The 21,649-nt window shown below is 43.0% G+C and overlaps 2 protein-coding genes and 1 non-coding gene across 3 annotated transcripts in view; 1 reads left to right on the top strand and 2 right to left on the bottom strand.

Moving 5' to 3' along the window:
• Positions 1 to 499: 499 nt before the first annotated feature.
• LOC121723377 (nucleobindin-2-like) lies at positions 500 to 13,339 on the bottom strand. Its single transcript, XM_042108989.1, has 13 exons — positions 13,224 to 13,339; positions 11,772 to 11,912; positions 9,777 to 9,884; positions 9,399 to 9,531; positions 7,512 to 7,615; positions 5,618 to 5,803; positions 5,197 to 5,287; positions 4,989 to 5,047; positions 4,572 to 4,664; positions 3,181 to 3,270; positions 2,141 to 2,311; positions 1,469 to 1,529; positions 500 to 1,258 (listed from the first exon to the last, which is right to left on the bottom strand). Exons 2-13 carry the CDS (start codon positions 11,910 to 11,912, stop codon positions 1,152 to 1,154), a joined length of 1,344 nt encoding a protein of 447 aa, XP_041964923.1. The 5' UTR covers positions 13,224 to 13,339; the 3' UTR covers positions 500 to 1,151.
• Positions 11,418 to 11,554, bottom strand: LOC121724722. Its single transcript, XR_006035273.1, has one exon. It is a non-coding gene; the product is annotated as a U4 spliceosomal RNA (small nuclear RNA).
• A 909-nt stretch (positions 13,340 to 14,248) lies between the features above and the next one.
• The window catches only part of pik3c2a (phosphatidylinositol-4-phosphate 3-kinase, catalytic subunit type 2 alpha), a 39,042-nt gene continuing 31,641 nt past the window's right edge, over positions 14,249 to 21,649 (top strand). The window contains exons 1-2 of the mRNA XM_042108952.1: positions 14,249 to 14,334; positions 20,149 to 21,426. Coding sequence (XP_041964886.1) covers positions 20,230 to 21,426 — 1,197 coding nt within the window. The 5' untranslated portion in view covers positions 14,249 to 14,334; positions 20,149 to 20,229. The remainder of the gene's footprint in view (positions 14,335 to 20,148; positions 21,427 to 21,649) is intronic.

Here is a 21,649-nt window from a genome sequence, read left to right on the forward strand (position 1 = left end):
TGTTCATGCACTGTTTTGTTTATTGATGAGTTGATTTGTGTATTTTGTATAATACCAAAGACTATCTAGCATGGGACTGCAGATTTCAGGATACATTCTAGGATAGATTTTATGTATTTGATTAATATAAAATGAACCCATTCAAAATAAAGTATGCATTAGACTAATTACATTATTATTGTTATTATTTTAAATTAAAAACATAGTCTACTCTATACCCAAAGACCTATAACAAATACAAAGAAGTAGACATATCTCAAAAGAGTTGAGGCAGAAATGTGGACCTTCAGATGGGGTGGGGTTGGTCGAAGAACTCATGCAACCTACCCTTGGCTACGCCCCTTTCAGATGTCATTTACTTTGCCTTGAGAGATAACTACAGCGTAACAGTATCTAAGTACCTGTACCTGTAACCTTTATCTGAGGCATCAAAGACAAACCTGTGCATCTCTCTCACAACACACACACACACACACACACACACACACACACACACACACACACACACACACACACACACACACACACACACACACACACACACACACAACAACACACACAATTCAGTGATAGCACTTAAATTAGTTCTGATTCATTATTTTCTACATTCATGGACTGTATACATTTGCACAAAGTTTTCTATATATATTCTTATAACTTTGTAAAAAATACAAAGGATTTTGTTGGATGGACAGTAAATATAATCTCTCATTTCTCTCAGTGTTCCTATATACCTCAAGTGCCTCTTGGGCTAGTTTGACTAAACTCCGTAAGACATTCGTTCACTTTGTGCTGTAAACATTGTAAACATCTTGTTTATGTACTGTGCATAACAACATATCTTGCCTTATAAAATCTACATCTTTCCTGACAGTCTCTGAAACCACTGACTACACTTTTGACAAGAGTTATCATATGAGATATTGTTAAATTATCTATATATTGTTATGAAGGCATTGAAAGGCTTGGACATGGGAAAGTTGTGAACTGTGAACCGTGGACCCAGATGCTTGTCTTTCAGTCTATTGTGGGCCCTATTCTGATCCACTGACACAAACAAAGCACAAAGAATAACAGTAACCACAAAGAGAAAGACAAACATACACACATGCACACATGCACACACAGACACATACATAGAGCAGGGTATGCTAAGAGTGTACTGGCAAGTCTTGCTGGTGCCCAGGTGCGATGGGTTTGCTGTCTGCTGGGAGAGCCGGCATGGCTCCCTGGCCAGGAGAAACTGGAACTACACTACCTGGGGAAAACAAACAAGTAGCACAGCAGATCTGATTCAAAACAGCAGCTAAGCCTCCACGACCATACCAAACGTGTTACTTTTGTTGTAATATCAACTGTTTCATCTGTATTGTTTTGGATTTGCACATACAGATAACAATACAGATATACATATAAAACGACATTCCAACTGAATAGCTGATCAATTATGAATGGAAATTCCCTTCACCTTTGACCTCTGCTGGAGACTCTGTCTTCAGCTGTTTCATCTTCTCCATGTGTTCCATCGCCTGCACAATATCAAGCAAGGTTACCGGATTGGTCTGTTTAATGACACCATGCTATGCGCTGTTCACGCAAGTCACTGTCATTGGCCAATGAACATTTTTGCTGGTTTTAACCAATGAACTAATTTAACTTATGGATTTTTTTATGTCCTCTTTGTAAAGTACTTTGTGTTGTACTTAGTGCATGACAAATGCACTATATATACACATTTACATACTTACAACACAACACTCACCCACAATGAGTGTCACGCTAGACAACATTAGACTATTGCAATTAACTAGATTACAACATAAAAAAGCAATACCAGACGATACTATTAAATATTTACACCAAACTCGATCACTGTTAGGTCCCTACACTGCCCTTTGGTGGTGCTGTTTCCCCCTTTGTGGCTTATGGCTACTCGGCAGTATGTTTATGTTGTCATTATGTACAGGTACTGTGGGTGGGCAGAGCCGGTTACCGGGTGCTTCCACGCCTGTTGTTGTGTGTGTGTGTGTGTGTGTGTGTGTGTGTGTACAGTGTTTTCTTCTACTCTGTGTGTGTGTGTGTGTGTGTGTGTGTGTGTGTGTGTGTGTGTGTGTGTGTGTGTGTACACACACACACTTACCTGTTGTAACTCAAACTTCTGTGCGTTGAGTTCCTCCTGTTGCCGCTCCAGTTCTGCCCGCTGTTTATCCAGGTCTACAGTCTTCTGGTTGAGGGTGTTCTCCTCCCGAGCCAGATGCTCCTCGAACTCCCTCATATCCTCATCTGTATAGAGCTGATTCTGCTCCAGGGTCTGGCACCAGTCATAGTAAATGATGAGTCATAGATAATGATATATTGTTTTACTACACAGACCAACTTCAAGAACAAGACTGTCCATAAGGTCAATTTATTCAAAAAATAAATATACCGACCGTATACAGTATGAAACTATAACAATATGAGCTTCAACATCTTGGGAAATTAATCTGGACAGTAATAGTGAAGTATGTATGTTGTCTGTGACTGTCATTGATTCACATCTAAACACAGGGCCCTAATTTCAGTATTAACTCTTAAGTCGAACTAAAGCAAAAGTAATAACTAGGCAAAAACAATTTAATACCATGTGCTTTAAAACTAGATTTGGTCTCAGGGTCCCCCTACAGTTGAGAAGCATAATAATAATTAAACGAAATATGAGTCTTTTGCAACAAAGTATGAACATAACTCCGATATATTATAGAGGGAATGCACTGAAAGTAGTCTGTAGAAAAAGATCTCTGAATTCCTGTGGCATAGCAGCTCTTTTCTGTTTCGATTCTGAGGGGGGATGGGGGAGGTGGGGCAGTTTCCTACCCGAAACTAGAAAGGTGCTAGGTCAGTAATCGCCTACATAGGGCCGCTCAGATAATGCCAGAAGTGCTGTTCGTCATGTTATGAGGATATGTGCCATCAAAATTATTTTGGAAACGTTATGTTAAGGTAAAAAAACTGTTAAGGGTGCCTTTAAGTGCAAACATTAATAAATCAATTCAATGTTCCCATATGCCACACGATAACTATAATTAATGCACGAGAACTTGTTGACAGAGTACGGCTTGTAGACAGACTGCAATTTGCCCACCCCCTAAGTTAGAGCCCTTAATCTTACATATTTAAAACTTGATTAATAAATCTGACCTCCCAGGGGTCTGTGTCCAGGAACTCCTTCTTCTTAGTGGCGGCCATGAACTCATCCCGGGACACTAGTCTGTCCTTATTGGTGTCCACCTACAAACAACACCAAGATGACAGAGAGGAGTTTGCATGAGGTTCTAAACTTCTAGAGCAGGATGTATTCATGGGAATGAATGATCCTTTTTGACCACAAATGTGATGGAACAAGAGATGGGTGAGGCTGTGTAGAATGCATTTTTAGGCCATTGTCACGACACAGGAACACGACAGTATGACCTCATTTTGTGCAACGTCTGTCAATACACACAGCCGTGGCCTACTGGTTAGCGCTTTGGACTTGTAACCGGAGGGTTGCCGGTTCAAACCCCGACCAGTAGGCATGGCTGAAGTGCCCTTGAGCAAGTCATCTAACCCCTCACTGCTCCCCGAGCGCCGCTGTTGTTGCAGGCAGCTCACTGCGCCGGGATTAGTGTGTGCTTCACCTCACTGTGTGTTCACTGTGTGCTGAGTGTGTTTCACTAATTCACGGATTGGGATAAATGCAGAGACCAAATTTCCCTCACGGGATCAAAAGAGTATATATACTTATACTTATACAGAGCCCATTTAGACCAATGCTGTTACTAATGTGACCTTTTTGCATTTGCTGACACAGGCCCTAATGCTAGTACTAAATTGTGTGTACATGTGAAAAAATTCATGTTTTACATTTTGCAGATGATGAACTCAAAAACAAACTGAGTGATTTTCAACAAGTTCAAACACAACAGCCCCTTGTTCATTCAACAGATCCAAAATAGATGCATAAACCTTTAATAAACCAGGCCCATGATCTGTGAGATTCCTGCTCAGTCTCTGGCCAGTTATTGTGTACAAAATTGTTCTTTTGAACATGATTTAAATAAACCACCTCTTTCTCTCCCTCCCTCTCTCACTCACTTTGGGTTCACATCTGCTCTCACCTAAGATTAAGCCGAATAGCAGCTATGCATAAGAGGCAAAGATCCCATCATAAGACCAAAGCTGTGACTAGTTTCTCCTTGTGAGACCACATTTTATCAACTCACAGAACGTCTCTTTTGTTAACTCCAAAATCTTTCCACTGAAAGCAAATTATTTAGTGTCCAACTGTTCAGTGACATTTGTATGTTGCTGTGTTTTGCTGCAAACTTGTATTCTAACTCAATGTAAACACATACAGTACATACACACAGTCACATCGCTTACACCACATACACACACACAGGGGTTCCTATGGGCCCAGCTGCAAAAACATCACCAGCGGTTAGCATCACAGCTGGGGGCCTGACTTGGATGGATTTTGTGTTCTGTGTTTGTGTGTGTGTCTGTGTGTGTGTGTATATGTGTGTCTGTGTGTGTGTGTTTGGATTTACCTCATTCATGACGTGTTCCCTCATCCTCAGCCTCTCCTCTTCCATCTCAATCATGTCATCCTCCTCTTGTTTAGGATCATAGATCTTCTCCAACTACACACACACACACACACACACACACACACACACACACACACACACACACACACACACACACACACACACACACACGCACACACACACACACACACACACACACACAAGAATTCTTCATGAATAATGAACAATTGCTCAGTACTCTTGTAATGTTTTGATTAAGTTGCATAATAATCCTGTAAGAATTTATTTAAAATTTTCAATAATTGCCTGTGTAATAGATGTGTCAACAGATTGTGTTGTGTTGGAGTCTTGAACATTCTGTTTGCTTGCTTTTTGCAATTACAAAATAATGTTTGTACAAATTATACAAGTACTGACCTCTTTAGTGAACAGCGCCTCAAGCTCTTGCTCATCAAAGTAGCCATCTCCATTGGTATCTGTGAACCAAGTCACACAAAAAGTTAAACATTTAAAGCATCTGCACGTACTTCACCATAGTAAACTTTGAAGTACCGTTTGGGGTTTGGGGAGAGAGAAGTGTTTTTTGGAAATGGGCTCTGTAAGCAAGCTATTTTTCAGAGATTACCATGCAAGCTGAAAAATGTCCTTGGGTCAAAGTCTTCAGGATCCAAACCATCAGATTCTTCCCACACTTCTTTCAGCTGGTCCTTACTTCCCTAAAAACACAAACAGATAAACAGACAGACGATAAAGGTGAGGGTAAAGGTGGGTGCGATTTATTGTATTGTATTTATTTGTTTAAGTTATATTTTTGGCTATTTTAGCCTTTATTAGACAGGAAAGTGAAGAGACAGCAGGAAATGAGTGGAGGAGAGATTGGGAGTGGGTTCAGGAAATGACTTCAGGTCGGACTCGAACCTGAGTCCCGAGGCCACTGAGCCCGCTGTGCCATGGCTCCCTCCATCAGCAGATATTAAGTGACAGGAACTCACAGCCGATCACTTAAGTGAGTGTTTTTTATCTGTCTGCACGCATGTTTTGCTCACAGGGTGGTTCACTTTGGGATGGTCTGCATGCTTCTTCCTCATCTCCTCGTAGTGCGCCTCCTCTTTCTTCCTCTCTTCCTCGTCCAGCTGTTTCAGGTGCTCGCGCCTCTCATGCTCCTTTCTCATCTCATAGCGCTTGAAGTCCTCATGCCGCTCCTTGTCATAGTTCTCCAGATCGCTTGTGGCCTGAGAGGCAGAGGCTGTCAGTGAACAGCAATGAGCACGGGCACAGCACTGACACAAAGCACCGTTACAAACACAACACAACACAACACAACACATGGACAAAAAGGCCTCTTCCCCAAACACACACACACACACAATAACACCCTATAACCAGACACCAATGCAAAACTCTTTTACAGACAAAGACAAACAAAACAAACATGGCAAGAGACAAAAAAACAAACAAAACAACAAGACGATAAAAGATGAAGATGATAAAAAGCCCCGTGTTTGTTCACGAGGCCATCAGTGAACCAAAGGGATAGACATAGAGCTTGTCTTTCTATGCGCCGTCTGTAGATTTTTATTGCAGCAAATCAGTTGTAGGTAGTGTTCCAGTTGTTCAGTTTATAATGCCATGGCAACAAACTGTAGCCTACCTTGACAGTAACAATTTTGCTATAAAAATAAACATGTGTGTTCACTAAAGAAAATCAGTCAAACCACCTGGGCACATTTGCCTACCACAAAAAATCCATTTTCATATGCTAGACAATTGCAGTATGGGCTAAAATGGATGGAGTGATATTCAGTAGAGAGTGACAATCAGTGGCTTTGTGCTAATTGATGCTGGGAAAGCACATGCCCACCAAGACTGTATTTAAGTTATCCCCTAAATGTCTCTGAATATGACATATGAGATAATTGTGTTCATTATTTACTTTTCCACCAACCCCTAATTATGGCCGCTGCGATTCCCAGGACACATGAAACTTGGTGGGCATGTAGCCCCACTAGACTTTTATGGAACACCCCCCACCCCCCTAGTGGTAGAGGATGATGAGGAGGAGAGGAGGTACAAGGCAGGACTGTCTCACATATTCAAAGACTTTTGGGGGATAACTTAATAACTTAAATACAGTCTTGGTGGGCATGTGCTCCCCCAGCAACAATTAGCACAAAGCCACTGATTGTCACTCTCCACTGAATATAACTCCATCCATTTAAGCCCATGCTGCAACTGTCTAGCATGTGAAAATGGATTTTATGTAGTAGGCAAATGTGCCCAGGTGGTTTGACTGATTTTCTTTAGTGAACACAGATTTATTTTTATAGCAAAATTGTTACTGTCAAGGTAGGCTACAGTTTGTTGCCATGGCATTATAAACTGAACAACTGGAACACTACCTACAACTGATTGGCTGCAATAAAACACACACACACGCACACACACACGCACACACATGCACACACATGCACACACACATGCACACACACACACGCACACACGCGCGTAAACACACAAACATCCGCACATACTGTACACACACGCATGCACACACACACACACACACACATCCACACGCACAGACACACACACACAAACACACACATAAACACAAACACACACACGCGCACACACGCATACGCACAGGCACACACACACGCACACACTCACACAGGTACGCACATACAAGCATACACAAAAGTTGCAAGAGTAGGGGATGGAGTATGAGATGGACAAATTGACAAGCTTAATTTATTTTCGCGGAGAGGATGTACAGGAGCGGCGATCATATTTTGTACCACTATACGGTACATCTAGTTATAATTCTGCCCACCCAAAATGTTAGCTTACGTAATGCCCCTGGTGACAATAAGAGTGAATAGTACAGTGATTGGTAATGCATAACCAGCTCTCTGTAGTGGATAATCGGTCAAGGCTTACTGATTTAATGAGTTTGTCCAGGTCGTCCACCTCAAACGTGTGTGGGTTCATATGGTTCAGGTGCTCAAACTGCCTCAGGAGAGCTTCATAGTCCACTGTCATACCTACAGATATAATGGGAAGGGTGACTTAAAACCCTCAAAACGGTCACATTCATAATTGATTAGATTGGACTTGATCCCATTTTCCAGTCCCTTTTTAATAGATTTGGCAGCATAAACAACATGGTTCAAAGCTTTTAATTTTTAGTAGATTTTCTACAAATTACCACAATGAAAGTGCATAGCGCCTAACTGTTTAGGTTTTAACATTGAGAAAGGAAATGACCCCATCTTAAGGTGCACTAAAGCAGGGCTCGAATTATCTTTTTGTCTTTAAGGGGGTCTCTCAATCTCATAAAAAGTTGGCACACCCCGCGCATAGCCTAACAAGGCGATACAATGAAATAGCCTAGGCGCAAGTGGCGCTTTTGCGCAGTATATGCGCACGGTAGGCCTAGGCTTTACCTTGACACACGCACACAACAGACATAGATTTTTCATAGAAATTGATTACTTTTAATTAATTTCAACATATTATTGATTATAATAGTCCACATCTCATTTCAATTTCACAATACAAAGAAATAGACTAAACGATTTAGTCTGTGCCATTCTCAATTTCACAACGTAACTCATTTAAACCAGACCACCGTCTCAGATAGGCTATCCTCAGTGTCAAACACAATAATGCATGTAGTGTAACTTATACACAGGGGAAAAAGCACTAACTGGCAGAAATGAATAAAGCCAGCCAAACTATGTTCTAGTAGGCTAATGTGTTGAACCGTGGAAAATTAATAGACGAACAATTTTGGAGTTTGCACTGAGATATTGTCGGGTAGCCATTGAATATTCCGACATCAGAGATTGCTAACAGGTGTTTCAAAATAGCTGGGAGCTTTCTGGAGCTCTGAATGGCAGAGGATAGCTAGATCATCAGACAACACAATCATTGTAGGCTGCATTATGAGCCATAATTTATGGCTTTGTCAATCAACATAGAATAGGTGAAGCGCAAGTTCAACACCAAACAGGACTTCAAACCACGTAGGCTAGCCCAATGAACGCCTATGCAAATAGACAAAACACTCACATCAAAGCAGGGTGACTTCTTCAGATTTGCGAGTGCTGTCAAATCGATACGGTTTGCTCATATAGTCTAGTGGTGTGGTGGTGAAGTGTCATGCTGCGTTCAAGAGCGTAGTGTAGGTCTACGTCCCATAGTAGCCTATATTTTAATTGAACGTCTTTAATGGTAAGAGATCGCACAGGGATGGACAATGAGCGGTTGTTTAAGATTAAATTACAATACCAGACACCTTCAGATATGAGAGACCCCTTCAGGTTTTTGCCTTTGTTGCTTTCATGGGAGCCAGTCCTCACTCTATGGGAGCTCGGCTCCCTCTGGCTCCCACGTAATTCGAGCCCTGCACTAAAGTGAACCTTGAGGAAGTTGTGGTAAGAGGCAATCACCGCCTCCAGCAAGGTTTTACAAACTCGATAGCTGACCCATATCCTTTCCAGCACATAACTAAACTGTAGTATAGACCAGTGGTTCTCAAAGTGGGGAATAGAGACATGACAGGTGGGGTGCGAGGAACAGGAGAGAATTCGTTTTTTGTGCCTATCTTTAATAGTACCTTTCTTTTTTGACAAGGAAGATCATAAATTCAAAACAAAACAGCAAACATAAGTGTCATAAACAGACTGACATTAAAATAACATCTTGATCCCGTGGACCGAGATGGGAAATGTAACGTGGAACCAAAATGCGAAATCAGGTGGGGTTTGAAAATTGAGAGGGACTACCTGGTTTCTCGAACAAGTTGTTACTGGTCAGACGTACCTTTCCCTCCTGCCACGTCCTGCTTGGCTTTGATGAGCGTGCGGAGCCGGTTCACCTCCTGTCTTTTCAGCTCGTCCAGTTTGGTCCTAACGCTGTGGCCCACAAAGTCAAGCTCTTTTGCAAGCTTCCCTTGCTGTAGCGGAAAACACACAGACACATACAGACACAAACACACACACACACACACACACATGCACGCATGCACGCACACATTAATGATCACCTAACATTAGGGTGACTAACAAATAGACAGCCCTTTAGGAGCTCGCCTTGTAGTTTGTAAACAGAGAGAGGCAGCTGAGTAAACCCTGGCCAACATCTGACACATATTTAACCAGACGGGGCCGGCTGAAGTCCACTCTCTGGTTTCTCTGTTACCTTGATGGCTTCCATGTCGGTGTTGTGGAGCTTCTCTCTAAAGTGTGGGTCTTTCTCCAGGAAATCAATCACCTCTCGCAGGTAGCGGTCATAGTGGAGTCCAGTGTCCTGTAAACGTAAGCATTGGTCAATTGAAAGATAGTGGAATACTTCTGGCAGACACCGGCTATTGTGAAACTCGGCCCTCCTCCTTGCAGTGTTCCCTCTTAAGTACTTTTTTGAATACACATCCACAGTGGTTAACTTAAAAACGCAGGAACAGTTTACTTACTGGTTTGATTGTAAGAATCCCCATAATTTGTAAGTAAGCAAGCAAATAATAATAATGCTATGTCAGTATCGAAGGCTATTTCATTGTAAAACATAAGATCTATAGCCTACAAATCAATAATTTAAATAAAAAATAAATAATGTTAAAAACAAATAGCACAATAGAGCTTGATACTTTGGTAAACTGAAACTATTGTGGTGGTACCTTGTAGAAAACATAATTCAAAGTGAGAATAGTGTCATTCACTTGTGGTGTTAGGAGCCGGACATAAGAGTAAAATAATCAGAGGTGTCTTATAATTACAGAACTTTAGCAGCTGTACTGAATGATTAAGCTAGTTTGGTAAAACAATTTCCCTAGTTGTCATGCCAATAAAGCACTTTTGAATTTCAAATGGAAAACAAAAACTTTTGCTGGAGGCAAGTATTCAAAAGATTTGTTCAACTGTAAAATTACTGCCCCACTTTTAAGGGTCACATAAAGGTTAAGATTGCATAAAGGTGAAGGAAATCCCACTTCTCACATCACAAAAGTACTATGTGGTGTGCAGGTTTAGTCTTACCAACTCAACCAAGAGAGGTTGCAATGAATGACATACTTGCAAATGCTTTCTTCGCTCAGGACATTAGACGTCCGCTTTGTGTGTTGTGCTATTGTGATTGATAATGGATATGTGCCAGTAATGTCAAATACCGATATATATTTCTATGTTCAACGTTAGTCTTAATGTTTTGGGCATTTGTCACTGCAGTCCATCTCCGTAATCAGTGACAAGATTAGACATAATTGTCATTAAATGTTTCTTTTTTCCCCCTTTTCATCTGCTGTACCCTCACTCTGACATCACAGAATTTTGCTTGGTCTGTTTTGATTAATTCTAATATCATGTGCAAACTTAAATTTAAGAATAATCCTTTATGCTCCTAGCCTGGCTCTGCACACCTGTTGTTCACAAGTCTGAACTCAGTTCACACCTGGGATAATAGTCTGAGTGCATAATGGATCGCCTCCTAGCGACCACTGACGTTGCTGATGACACTGAAGTGAAGCGTTCGTTTGAAATATAGTTACAAAAATGGAGTGATATTGCTAAATGAAGCACTATAAACAGCAGTAGCAATGCTAGCAAACATCAAAGAATTGAAGCTACAGGAAGAAGGTATGCAAATCTATTCATCAAGTGCAAAGACAACAGGGTTTGGGAAAAGGCTACATCAGCCTGCATCATTAGTGACAAAGTAGGTAGTATAGGCTCCCAGTCCTAATAGTGGTCAATGCCAATTTAGAGGCTGGTCTGATGTTTTCAAAATGAACCTGAGGTATACCAGAAACAATGAATTTGGGTCTTATTCTGCCAGGCAATATGTCCCTGTCTCAAACTAGCAAAGACATAGACAGACACGATCGGTCGATAGATAGATAGATAGATAGATAGATAGTTTTCAACTAGCAATAATCGCGCCTCGGATAACCCTCATAGGCCACGATACTGCCACTGCGCAAAGCCCTGTTGGCATGACCAATCTTCACACAATTTTGCAGTACTAAAATAGCACCATGTAAACAATAAGAGTAAATTGGTTGAAACTAAAGCTGTTTGAATGAATCCTCTGTTAGTGTACCTTATGAGCTTGAGATTCCATTTTGAAAGTAGGCTATACATTTTTGTAAAGGCACTACTGCGTAGGTCTAACATCCCAACCAATCCCCTCCCATTCACTTACTGTGCTCTCTGGAGGGTCCAGATTCTCTTTTGGTGGCTCAGCTTTATTCTTGTCCACAGCAATGGGCACCGCATCCACAGACACCCAGGCACACACTAGCACCAGCCAAAAGCAATATTGCATGCTTCTACGTGTCCCCATCTGTGTTTGATAAACAAGCACAAGGTGTAACTTACACTGGTAATGGAAGACTGCATAATACACAAAAGACAAAAGAAGCCCAGTGCTTTAAGAAGGATAATTGTACAAATCATTGCGACTGAAAACCTGCAGCCTCAGCCAAACAAGGATTTAGACGGTTTTCTGCTATGCTGCTGTTAAATTTTGAACTCACATATCATTGGGCGGCACTGTTGTCAAAATCAACAGAATGAAACAAAGGGCAACTAGCGTTTGCTTTGGAGTTTGGATATTCAACACTGATATCCATGGGTTGTGTAAGATATGTTGAAACAGTGTTGCACAGAAACAGGCTTTCCATCAGCAGAACCCAAAAGTTGCTCGGTAACCACTGTTACAGTAGTTTCATGTTGAGTCTTGAGTCTTCTACAATTTCATCATCAGAAAGTGGATGTAGATAATGTCTTCACATTTTGCAAGACTTACAGCATCTGGTGAGATCTTGAAGACATTTAGATGTTTTCTATATCACAAACAAGATGGCACAGGCCAAAGGTTGTGGATGCTGTGGATTTGTTCCATAAAATGCCTATAGGCCTATCCACTTCAGCGCATCTGATAACAACTCAAAACTGGCAGATAAAATAATTCTGTGGCCATAACAATGTGATTTATAAGCAGAAGGTGAGAATGGTAAGTAAAAGAGATGTCTATTTTTTGCAAAAGACTGTTGTGGCAATAGATTTGGACTGATAATTTGTTCATTTCTTTCGACTTTGTCTTACTTTGTAAGAATATGATTTGTCACTTATCTTTAAGAAGACAATCAGTTATTATAATTAGGATCGAAATAGACTTCATCAATTTGGATTTTGGCACATCATCTGAACCAGATATGTTTACAGAGCAGTGTAGGACCTACCAGTAGCCTATAATGCCATTCTAGACAAGTAAGTAAAGGCTTGTGCTCTCAAGAGGGCCTTGGTGTTAATCTTAATCTTCAGTGGAACCTCGCTAAGACCAATCACGCCGTTGTTACACGTGTTGGACAAAGCTTTTACACATTTCCGTGTAAGGAACAATAATAGTTTTCCCTGTCACTATCATGTGATAGTCTGGTTACTGAAAAAGCGTTAAAGACGTGTGCGTAAAAAAAACGGTGCTACAGTGCATTTAACCCCTACCCTGTCATTTTCTTCCACACTTTCACCGACATAGGCTGCCCACAATAGTTACAAACATAAACAGACCCGCTAGATAAACTTCCAGAAAAAAACAAATGAAAGCAACAACTCCTTCACAGGCGCATCTTTCAACACATATCTTGCTTACCTCTCTCTCCGTCTCTGGCTCTTCTCGTAAAGGATTTGCTATTACCGAGCTGCTTTGCCTAAGGCTTGTTTCCACCTGTCATCATCTCGAAGTCAAGTGTCCCCGTCGAGGGATGCAACCTTCAAAGTGCCGTACAACTCGGACACCACGCCCCCAGGAAAGTACTATTGGCCAGCAAGATTCACTTCCTTGTTTATGATACTCATGTTGGATATCTATTGAGTGTTCAATTTGTCAATCAAACACTCATGCACAGAGTTTTCCCTGACGTAAGAGGAAAAGGTACGTGGCGTTCAGAGAAGCTTTGACGATGAATCAGTCTGAAGTCTGAAATCCACATAGACTGTAAAAAGAGGAAATTCCACTATCACAAAAATGGATGTCTGGCGAAGAGCCTTTTAAGGAAAATAAACGCATGCTTTATACCATATTTTGCTCTAGGCCTAACTGTTGACAGCGCCATGTAGACAAGTCAGCCTAATGTACGAACTCAGGATAAAAAGTAACAAAGTTCCATTACAATAAAAGTAGGGTATACTTTCAATGTCTAAGCATGGATAAATAAACACCAAAATAAGCAGAATCATTTTACTATATAGGCCTATGCATGCAATCAGTTTTGTTCATTCATTCTTATTCTAAGTGGATATTTAGTCTACTGCTTTTTCTTACAACACAGTGACCGAACCGAACAGGCCTACCTTTCATTTAGCCTATCTTACTAATCTGTTTTATATCTGTGCGCGTATTATTCTGAAGAGCGTTAGAAACTACAGGCCTTAACGCTATATTTTCACAAAATCTAATTATGAAACCTCTGTTTACGCGTTCAGAAATTGCCATTTGCCTGCGTCTAGACTGCGCTTTTAACAGCCATAGACATACCGTTAACTGTGCAATTCCCAGTGTTCGCCACACAGCGGCCACAAACCACACATCACTTCAAACAGTGAATTCACAGACCACAAGATGCCGCTGTTTCCCTACGGTCCCTCTTGGCGACGCCAAGCGTAAACTTCACTGAACAGGAACTGACGTTGTATTCAGACTAGATAGACAAATTTTCCTACAGCAGAAAAATGGAGAGCAACAGAGAACGAACAGTTTGAAGGTTGGTGGCGATTTTTATTTGCCAAAGATGATTAGTTAACCAGTAAATGTATAGATTTGATGGTATATTATTTATACCGTGGCGTAGACATGTGTATGGTATGTTCTCTATGTTGCTGGCTTACTTTGTTGGCAGGTCACTAAGTTGATGGTTGAAATGATATTTACTTGAAAGTTTGGGAACCAACTTACTTCTTGGGATTTCACTTTTGGAGTAACGTTAACTTATGTTACTTGTCACGGATTAATCAGCTGATTCTAAAAATCTAAACAATCTTTGACACTTTTTGGATAAAGTCTGATCCACCCAGCGTAGGCTATAATGTAACGTCAGTGTTTTTTACAACTAGTAGCCAGCTAGCTGCATCACGAATTTGCAGGCCAGTTATCTAATTGAATGGTAATTGTTTCCAAACCTAACTTTGTCAGGGTATTTGTTTTCTTTCTGTCAGCAAAATATTGCAACGAGGCGGCAGCTAGGCTACTATGTTACTTATTTTTGTTCTATCAGGTTTTGAGCTTAATGCATGGAGCGTTACAGAAATGCTAGCTATTTCAGTGTTGTCGTTTGACTAGACCTGGGATGGTGATGTGTCTGGGATTTCACTTGGCCCAAACATTAGTACCAACAGTTCTGACTATCTACATTTTGCAAAACAAAGACGGAAATGATGGAAGCTTGCTTGCTTGTCTTCATTGATGTCAATAGAATGGAGATGCGCTTGACACTGGCCTTTGCGCCTGATATTCTCAACATTCCAAAAGTAATCGCGCACCTAAATGACTGCTGTGCCAAACCCCATTGGTTGTACAGATGAATGAATACTTCAAAGGAAATAAGACAGGCAACTTCAAGCATGACTTGCCAGTACGTGAAATACCTGTCCTGTGTCATGAAATTCACAGCCTATTTAGTTTTAGTCCAGGGAAAATAAATAAGGATCTAAGGACCTTCCATTTCATGTTTGTATTTAGGATCTGTCTGCATCTTGTTGCTTTTCAGACTAGCGAGGTGCTAGTCTACGTGGTGTGATATGCATTATGAACACTGGGAAGTGTGAACTTTGATTTGGGTTATCCTGCAGCCATTGTCAGTGGGTGTCTCCCTCTCTGCCTTTAGAAGTTGCTGATGTAAGCTGGCATACAGACTGGAGGAGCAGGTCTCACGTGTGTCTCTGTCTGTAGAGACACAAATCAGGCAGGGGAGTTTGTCCTACTCATAATTTGAGTTAGACTGATCTCCATTTCTGTGATCAAAATAATAATAATAGAAACTGAATGTGATGGCACTGGCCTATGATGTAGCTTTGGTCCTAAGATGGAGCTGGATCTGTCTCTCTATAAAGCCTTTTGCGTTATTGCATAGATGCTTTTTGTTTGTTCAATGAGCAGAGCCCAATTAGCTAGTAGCCTATACACTGAAGACATGAGCTGCTGAACTCCTGCAGTATCAGAGGGTCCATCAGCAGATTCACAGAAAGTCTGTTCATGCAGGTTGAACAAGACCTGGTCTGTTCTTATGGATAAACCTTTGGCATTTGGCATATTTGTGTGGTGCAAAGTATAGAAAATACTTTAAGGCTAGTGTCTGGTGATGTTATTATGCCTCTATGGATGCAGACTGAATGAGTTGGTTTTCTGGTGGATACCAGATTAGATTGAAGAGCTTGGGTTTCTTAACGAGACTACAGGCAGCTTGTCAAATATTTGTGGGGATGCAGTCCACTGTGGCTTCTCTGACGGATTTTTACAATTATGCCAGGTCGACTTAATATCATCCCTTTTGGTCTTGACGTTCATGGATGATTGCAATTGGCAACATCTGTAATATCTGGCCGCACCATCCATGTTCTAGCCTGTCATGTCTGACAGTCTAATGCACGCAGTCATACTAAATCCAAGTTTGTCAAGTCAAGGATGACTCAGGCAAGTAGATATTCTCGCCATCTTCAAGAGGATGCTCTTTAATGTTCTGCAGCTGACTGCAGACATTTGTGTGGCATTGGGATGAGAGATAAGCTAGAGATCTGAACTGTGCTGTGACCTGCACTCTCCGCCAGCTGTGTAGTCCACATTTCCCTGTCAACCTTGCTCAAGATGGAGGCACCTATAAATAAACCACAGACCCAGACTCCCAACTGGGAGAAATAGTGGGCAGCAGAATGGTGGTCCATACATCAAGAGATGGCAGTTATTTGCTATGTATTTTCTACATTATTAAGATGGTGGTAATTGTGGTTCCAAAGTCTTTTCCTAGTAATTTTGAGATTATATTTTTCAACTCCGCTATTGATACTGTGATCGAAGCCAGTTTCATGATGATGGTCTGTTATTGTTAAAGGCTGGCTGTATGGAAGGCTATAAACATGTGAGCAGGTGGATAAACAGACCAATAGTGAAGTAGGGATTTTGTTTTATAACCTAGAGCGGTGCTCTCACATCATTAAGTGTGTTGGTTACATCCGCGTCCTGTGAAAGTTTAAGCTCATTTCACTCATGGAAACATATGCCGATGGGATGCGCGTACTGTTCTTCTGCTGGGTAACATCCTCTTATTTGATTCCCACACCCACTAGTTTTTCTTTTCTTATTCATAGGAAATCATGTCACCGTAGTGGCTACTTCCTAGAAGACCATCTCTGTAGACAGTTTTAGCAATGGTTCATACAACCAGGCTGAAGACTGAATGTCTGCATCTCTTATCCCCTAAGATTTATCATGGTTGACTGGCCTTATTATGCTGCACTGCTGCTACACAATCATACAAAGACACATAAAACAGAGATCCTCTTTCATTTACAAGTACAATGGCCAGCTACCCAGCATGGTTTCTCCGTGAAGACAGCAGTGAGAGGTTAGATAAGTCACGTGCTCTCCTGTATTTGCAGAGAAAGTGTCTTAGCCCAGCTATTGCAAGAGCTGTGATTACAGCTGTGTGACCCAAGTAAATGCACTGACAAGCTACAGTTCAGATTGAAGACCCAAGATGTAACACTAAGTGAAATAGAAATTAGTCATGATTTAACTTTGAGGCTTTGGAGAGTTAGACCTAGGCTAGTCTTCACCAGCCTACATACTGCCAATCCCCATAGAGCTATAGCCCTAAAGCATTCTGGGTAGTCACAGGTCCACAGAGACTGATATGTGACTAGGCTAGAGTTTGTAAAGCTGAATCCTTGATAATTAGGTGTGTGTGTGTGTGCGCGCGCGTGTGTGCGTGTGTGTGCATGCACATCTGTGTCTGTGTGTTTCTGTTGTGGTGTTGGGTTGTAGTACTAAGCATCAAGTGACGATGAAATACCATTGAGAGTTCTACATTCTCTATACTTTTCCTCTAGGTACAGTATATTTTGAAGTGAATAGCTTGGTGATGATAACTGTACAAACATAGGTGAAGGCCCTGTGTGTGACCCAGTTAGACATCCCTCTCTTAAGGGCTAAATTCTGGAGGACTTTGAACAGCAGTAGGAAGGTTGTTAAAATGTATGCAGTGGAGGAAGCATGCTGTAAATGCTGAGGTCTACGACCAGAATGGGAACAGGACAATACAGCATTAGGTCACATCATTGACTGACCCATTTAAGGCAGTATGGAACTGTAGTTTGTTTATTGTTTTTTTTGTGTAGGGCCTGTGTGTTGTTAAATCTGTCTAGTCAGGCAAGAATGTATTTGTCTTGCTCTCTGATTAAAACACTACCTCTACTAGCGCACTGATATTCAGAGGTAGCTATGGTAACAGCAGACTGGGGAGCCATTCGAGTTGTTTTCATGGACATAATTGTCATCCAAAGTCAATTGAGAAGGCAACTAGACTAGCTTTATAGGTCTACATCTCCATGATCTCTTTTTGATACATTGAGCACCAAATCAGTGTTCCTTAGTCATGCCACCCTCCGGTACTGTCCTGAAAGTTGATGGTGAAGGCTATGATTTCCCTTCAGTTCGGCCCCTGGTCTTTAATTGGAGTTTCTCCTTTTGTGGCTGCAGCAGACAGCAACGGTGTGTCTGTGGGTCACTGGCATATCAAAGTTATCAGCACAGTCGAGGTAAACTGTGTGTGAAAATGGTAAAATGTGTGTATACACACACACACGTGCTTAATCAGCTGTCTTTTGCCACACTGTGGTTGTGGAGTTGGGATTACAGTTGAATTATCTGGCAGTGATGTGGCGGCTCATGTTGCAGTGAGTTGTTGTGTGTCTTTGTAACCATGCCACTCCTGGCGCTAAAGCGCCTGTTGTTTACTTGACCTGTGTTCTTTAAATGAACAAAAAGCCTATAGCACTATGAGCAACTTGTCTGGTTCTTCTGCAGAACATAAAGAATTTTCTTTACTTTCTGGAATTCTTCTCCAGTTTCTCCACAATTTTTCTTTAAGGTGTTTATCTCGAGTGACCCTGCCTGGCGAGCGGACTCATTTTGTGGCATGGCGGAGGCATGAATTCCTTGCTGATAAGGCTGCAGTGCCCCGCCTGTGTTCTCACTGTGCCAGGGAGACCAGATGGGGGGATGGGGGTGGCAGTGGCAGTGGCAGGGGTAGGGGTAGGGGTAGGGGTGGAGGTTGCATTCAGTAGGGGTGGCAGTCAGGTTTGGCTCTCGTGCCAAATTCCTCAGCACACAATGGCCCCTGCCGAGCCTGGTGGGTCACAAAAGGGAAAGGGAAGTTCAAGAAAAGACTGAGATATGTGTGTGTGAGTGTGAGTGTGTGAGTGTGTGTGTGAGGGAAAGACAAGGGAAACAAAAATGGGCTTATTCAGAGTGGTGTTCTTCTCAGCTGGACCATAGGAAAAGTAGAAAGAGTGCTGGATTACACAGTTTGTGTGTGTGAAAAAGTGAAAAGTGTGTGTGTGTTTGTTTCCCTCCATTAAAGGAACAGGCCAGTGCCTACCGATACCACATCAGCAGGGATGGTGATTGTTCTTATACACCTTACTAGTTCATGAAAAGTGGAGAGAATACCTGACACAGCACTGCAATAAATCCAGTTCTTATACAAATGGTTGCCCTCAATGTTGAGATGGTCTGCATTTTAGGGAATAGAAGCTTTGATCCCCTCCCCTGACTCTGGCCTTGTGAGGATGGGAGAGGCTTCTGTTGCTGCTGCATCTCTTGTCCTCTCCTTCTGGATGCATGCAGTCCATGCAGGTCTGAGCTGCTCAACTACAGGAAGAGAACTCTTGTCATTTTTATTTATCCTTTTCTTCCTGTTTTGCTGTTGTAGGATTGATCGATTGATTGATTGATTGGCAGATTGAGTGAATGCAATGTAGCCTAGTTGATGTGGTTAGACTGTAATTCTCCACTGAACCTGGGCAGCCTTTGGTGGCTGCTGCTGGTTCTCCATCTCCCAGAAGAGGGCTGCTATGGATTTCCAGAGCTGGTCGGCCTTGATTGGTTTCGATTATTTTCCCCTGCATAGGCTTTTCCGCTCTCTCTCCACATGCTGAGTTCTGGACTCAGTAGCTTGGTGGTCAACTGTGTCGTTTATAGCCGTCTAAGAAAAGGCTAATTTGAAAATGTTTTTTCCCACAGTGGACAGTGTTTGCTTTGAGATGCAGAAATGCAAGTTTTGTCGTGTTGTTATGCAGGCCGAGGAATGTGTTTGTTATAGTCTATTAGGCTATGTTTTTAAAAAATGTCTCATCCTCTGGTTATTTTGCAGAATCCTCTGGTTGTTTTGTATTGTATGTTATTGTAGTATTGATTGTTAGGCCGCTTTCTTCCAGGGTATCTTACACAGCCTGTTTTAAGGAACGCATTTTGACTTGTAGACATTCCTTTATCGATGTTCTTTTTGTTCCTTCCTTGCCTCTAGCTGTCAGAAGTGTATTCCCTGTGCAGAGCCATCTTCACACCTGCTGCGTCTCCATGACTGAGGCACAGACCAGCTGACCCCATGGCCCAGATCTCCAGCGGCAACGGCCACCTTCCGGGCTCGCCCGGCATGATGCGGCCCCGGGGGGTTGTGGGTAAGGAGGAGGCCTTGCGTATGGAAGAGGAGGCCTTGGCCAAGCTGCAGCGCGAGAAACGCCACACGCTCCTCACTTCTGCGTCGTCATCATCGTCCTTATCATCCTTGTCCTCCAACAGACCCTCCGTAAAGCCAGATGCCGCCGCTGCTATCGTAGCCTCGGGTCGTCCAGAGAAGGACCTCATCGTATTTCCGGAGGCGGAGGCAAAGAAGCGCGGCGAGAAGGACACGCTCAAGAACATCGACGTGAACAAGCTGACCAACGAAGAGCTGGAGAAGATCCTGCTGGACACCACGTTCGACACCAACATGAACAGCAAGGTGACGCGGCCATCGTCTCTGCTGAACTGCAACCTGAGTGCCTCGTACCCTGGCGGGCACGCCTACAGCCCCGTCCCCTTCCAGCAGCATGTAGCCGGCTCCCCCTGGAGCTCCTCCATCTCCATCTCCTCCGCCTCGTCCCTCTCCACCCCCACGCACCCCCAGGCGGCGGTGTTCCCCTCCGCGCCCTTCCCCAAGCCCGCCTGCCCCTTCCAGAACGGCTTCACGCCGCCCATGCCCGCCTACCTCCCCATGTCTGGCTACCAGCAGACGCCCTTCATGCCCTTCACGCCCATCCAGGCGCCTGTGGTCTTCCAGCCGCCCACCGTCTCCCCAGAAATGGCCAAGCTCTTCGACAAGATTACCAGCACCTCGGAGTACCTGAAGAACGAGCGGTCCTCCACCATGGACCTGGACTCAGCCCCGCCCAAATCCCTGGAGCCGGCGCCGCCTCCCGCGCCCGTGGATCCCCCCAGCATCAGCCGCTTTGAGTGGCTGGACCTGGACCCTCTCACCATGCGCAAGGGGGAGCAGGAGGAGGAGGCGGTGGGGGCAGCGGCCCCTCCAGGCTCCTCGTGCCCCCCCAGGCCTGGGAGTGGTGGGGAGGGCGGTGCAGCTAGGGACCCCTGGGACGCCGTGCTGCTGGATGAGCCAGAGGCTGGAGCCAGCGCCAGCAGCACACCTGACCAGGTGAAGGCACCACAAACCTCCACTGTTCGCCGGGCCTCGACGGGAACGGCCGTCACCAGAAGCCACTCCCTCAACATCCCAGCAACCTCATCCAGTCACCATAACAACCAGGTAAGGGCTGGCATTGATACAGCAACCAGAAACATTACCCAGAAATAATTATCTATAATATAGATATTATATTTTTCTTGTCCAATATGAACCATATCCATTAGAGGGGAGGAACTTGGCATACTGACTCACTACAGTCTGTAGTTGTAGCCAAAGCTAAGAGCTCAGCATTTCTGTGCTGATGGGAATGTATTACACAGCCAAAATATTGAGTAAGAAAAGA

The sequence above is a fragment of the Alosa sapidissima genome, chromosome 11 (assembly GCF_018492685.1).
Source record: "Alosa sapidissima isolate fAloSap1 chromosome 11, fAloSap1.pri, whole genome shotgun sequence".
Classification (NCBI taxonomy): domain Eukaryota; kingdom Metazoa; phylum Chordata; class Actinopteri; order Clupeiformes; family Clupeidae; genus Alosa; species Alosa sapidissima.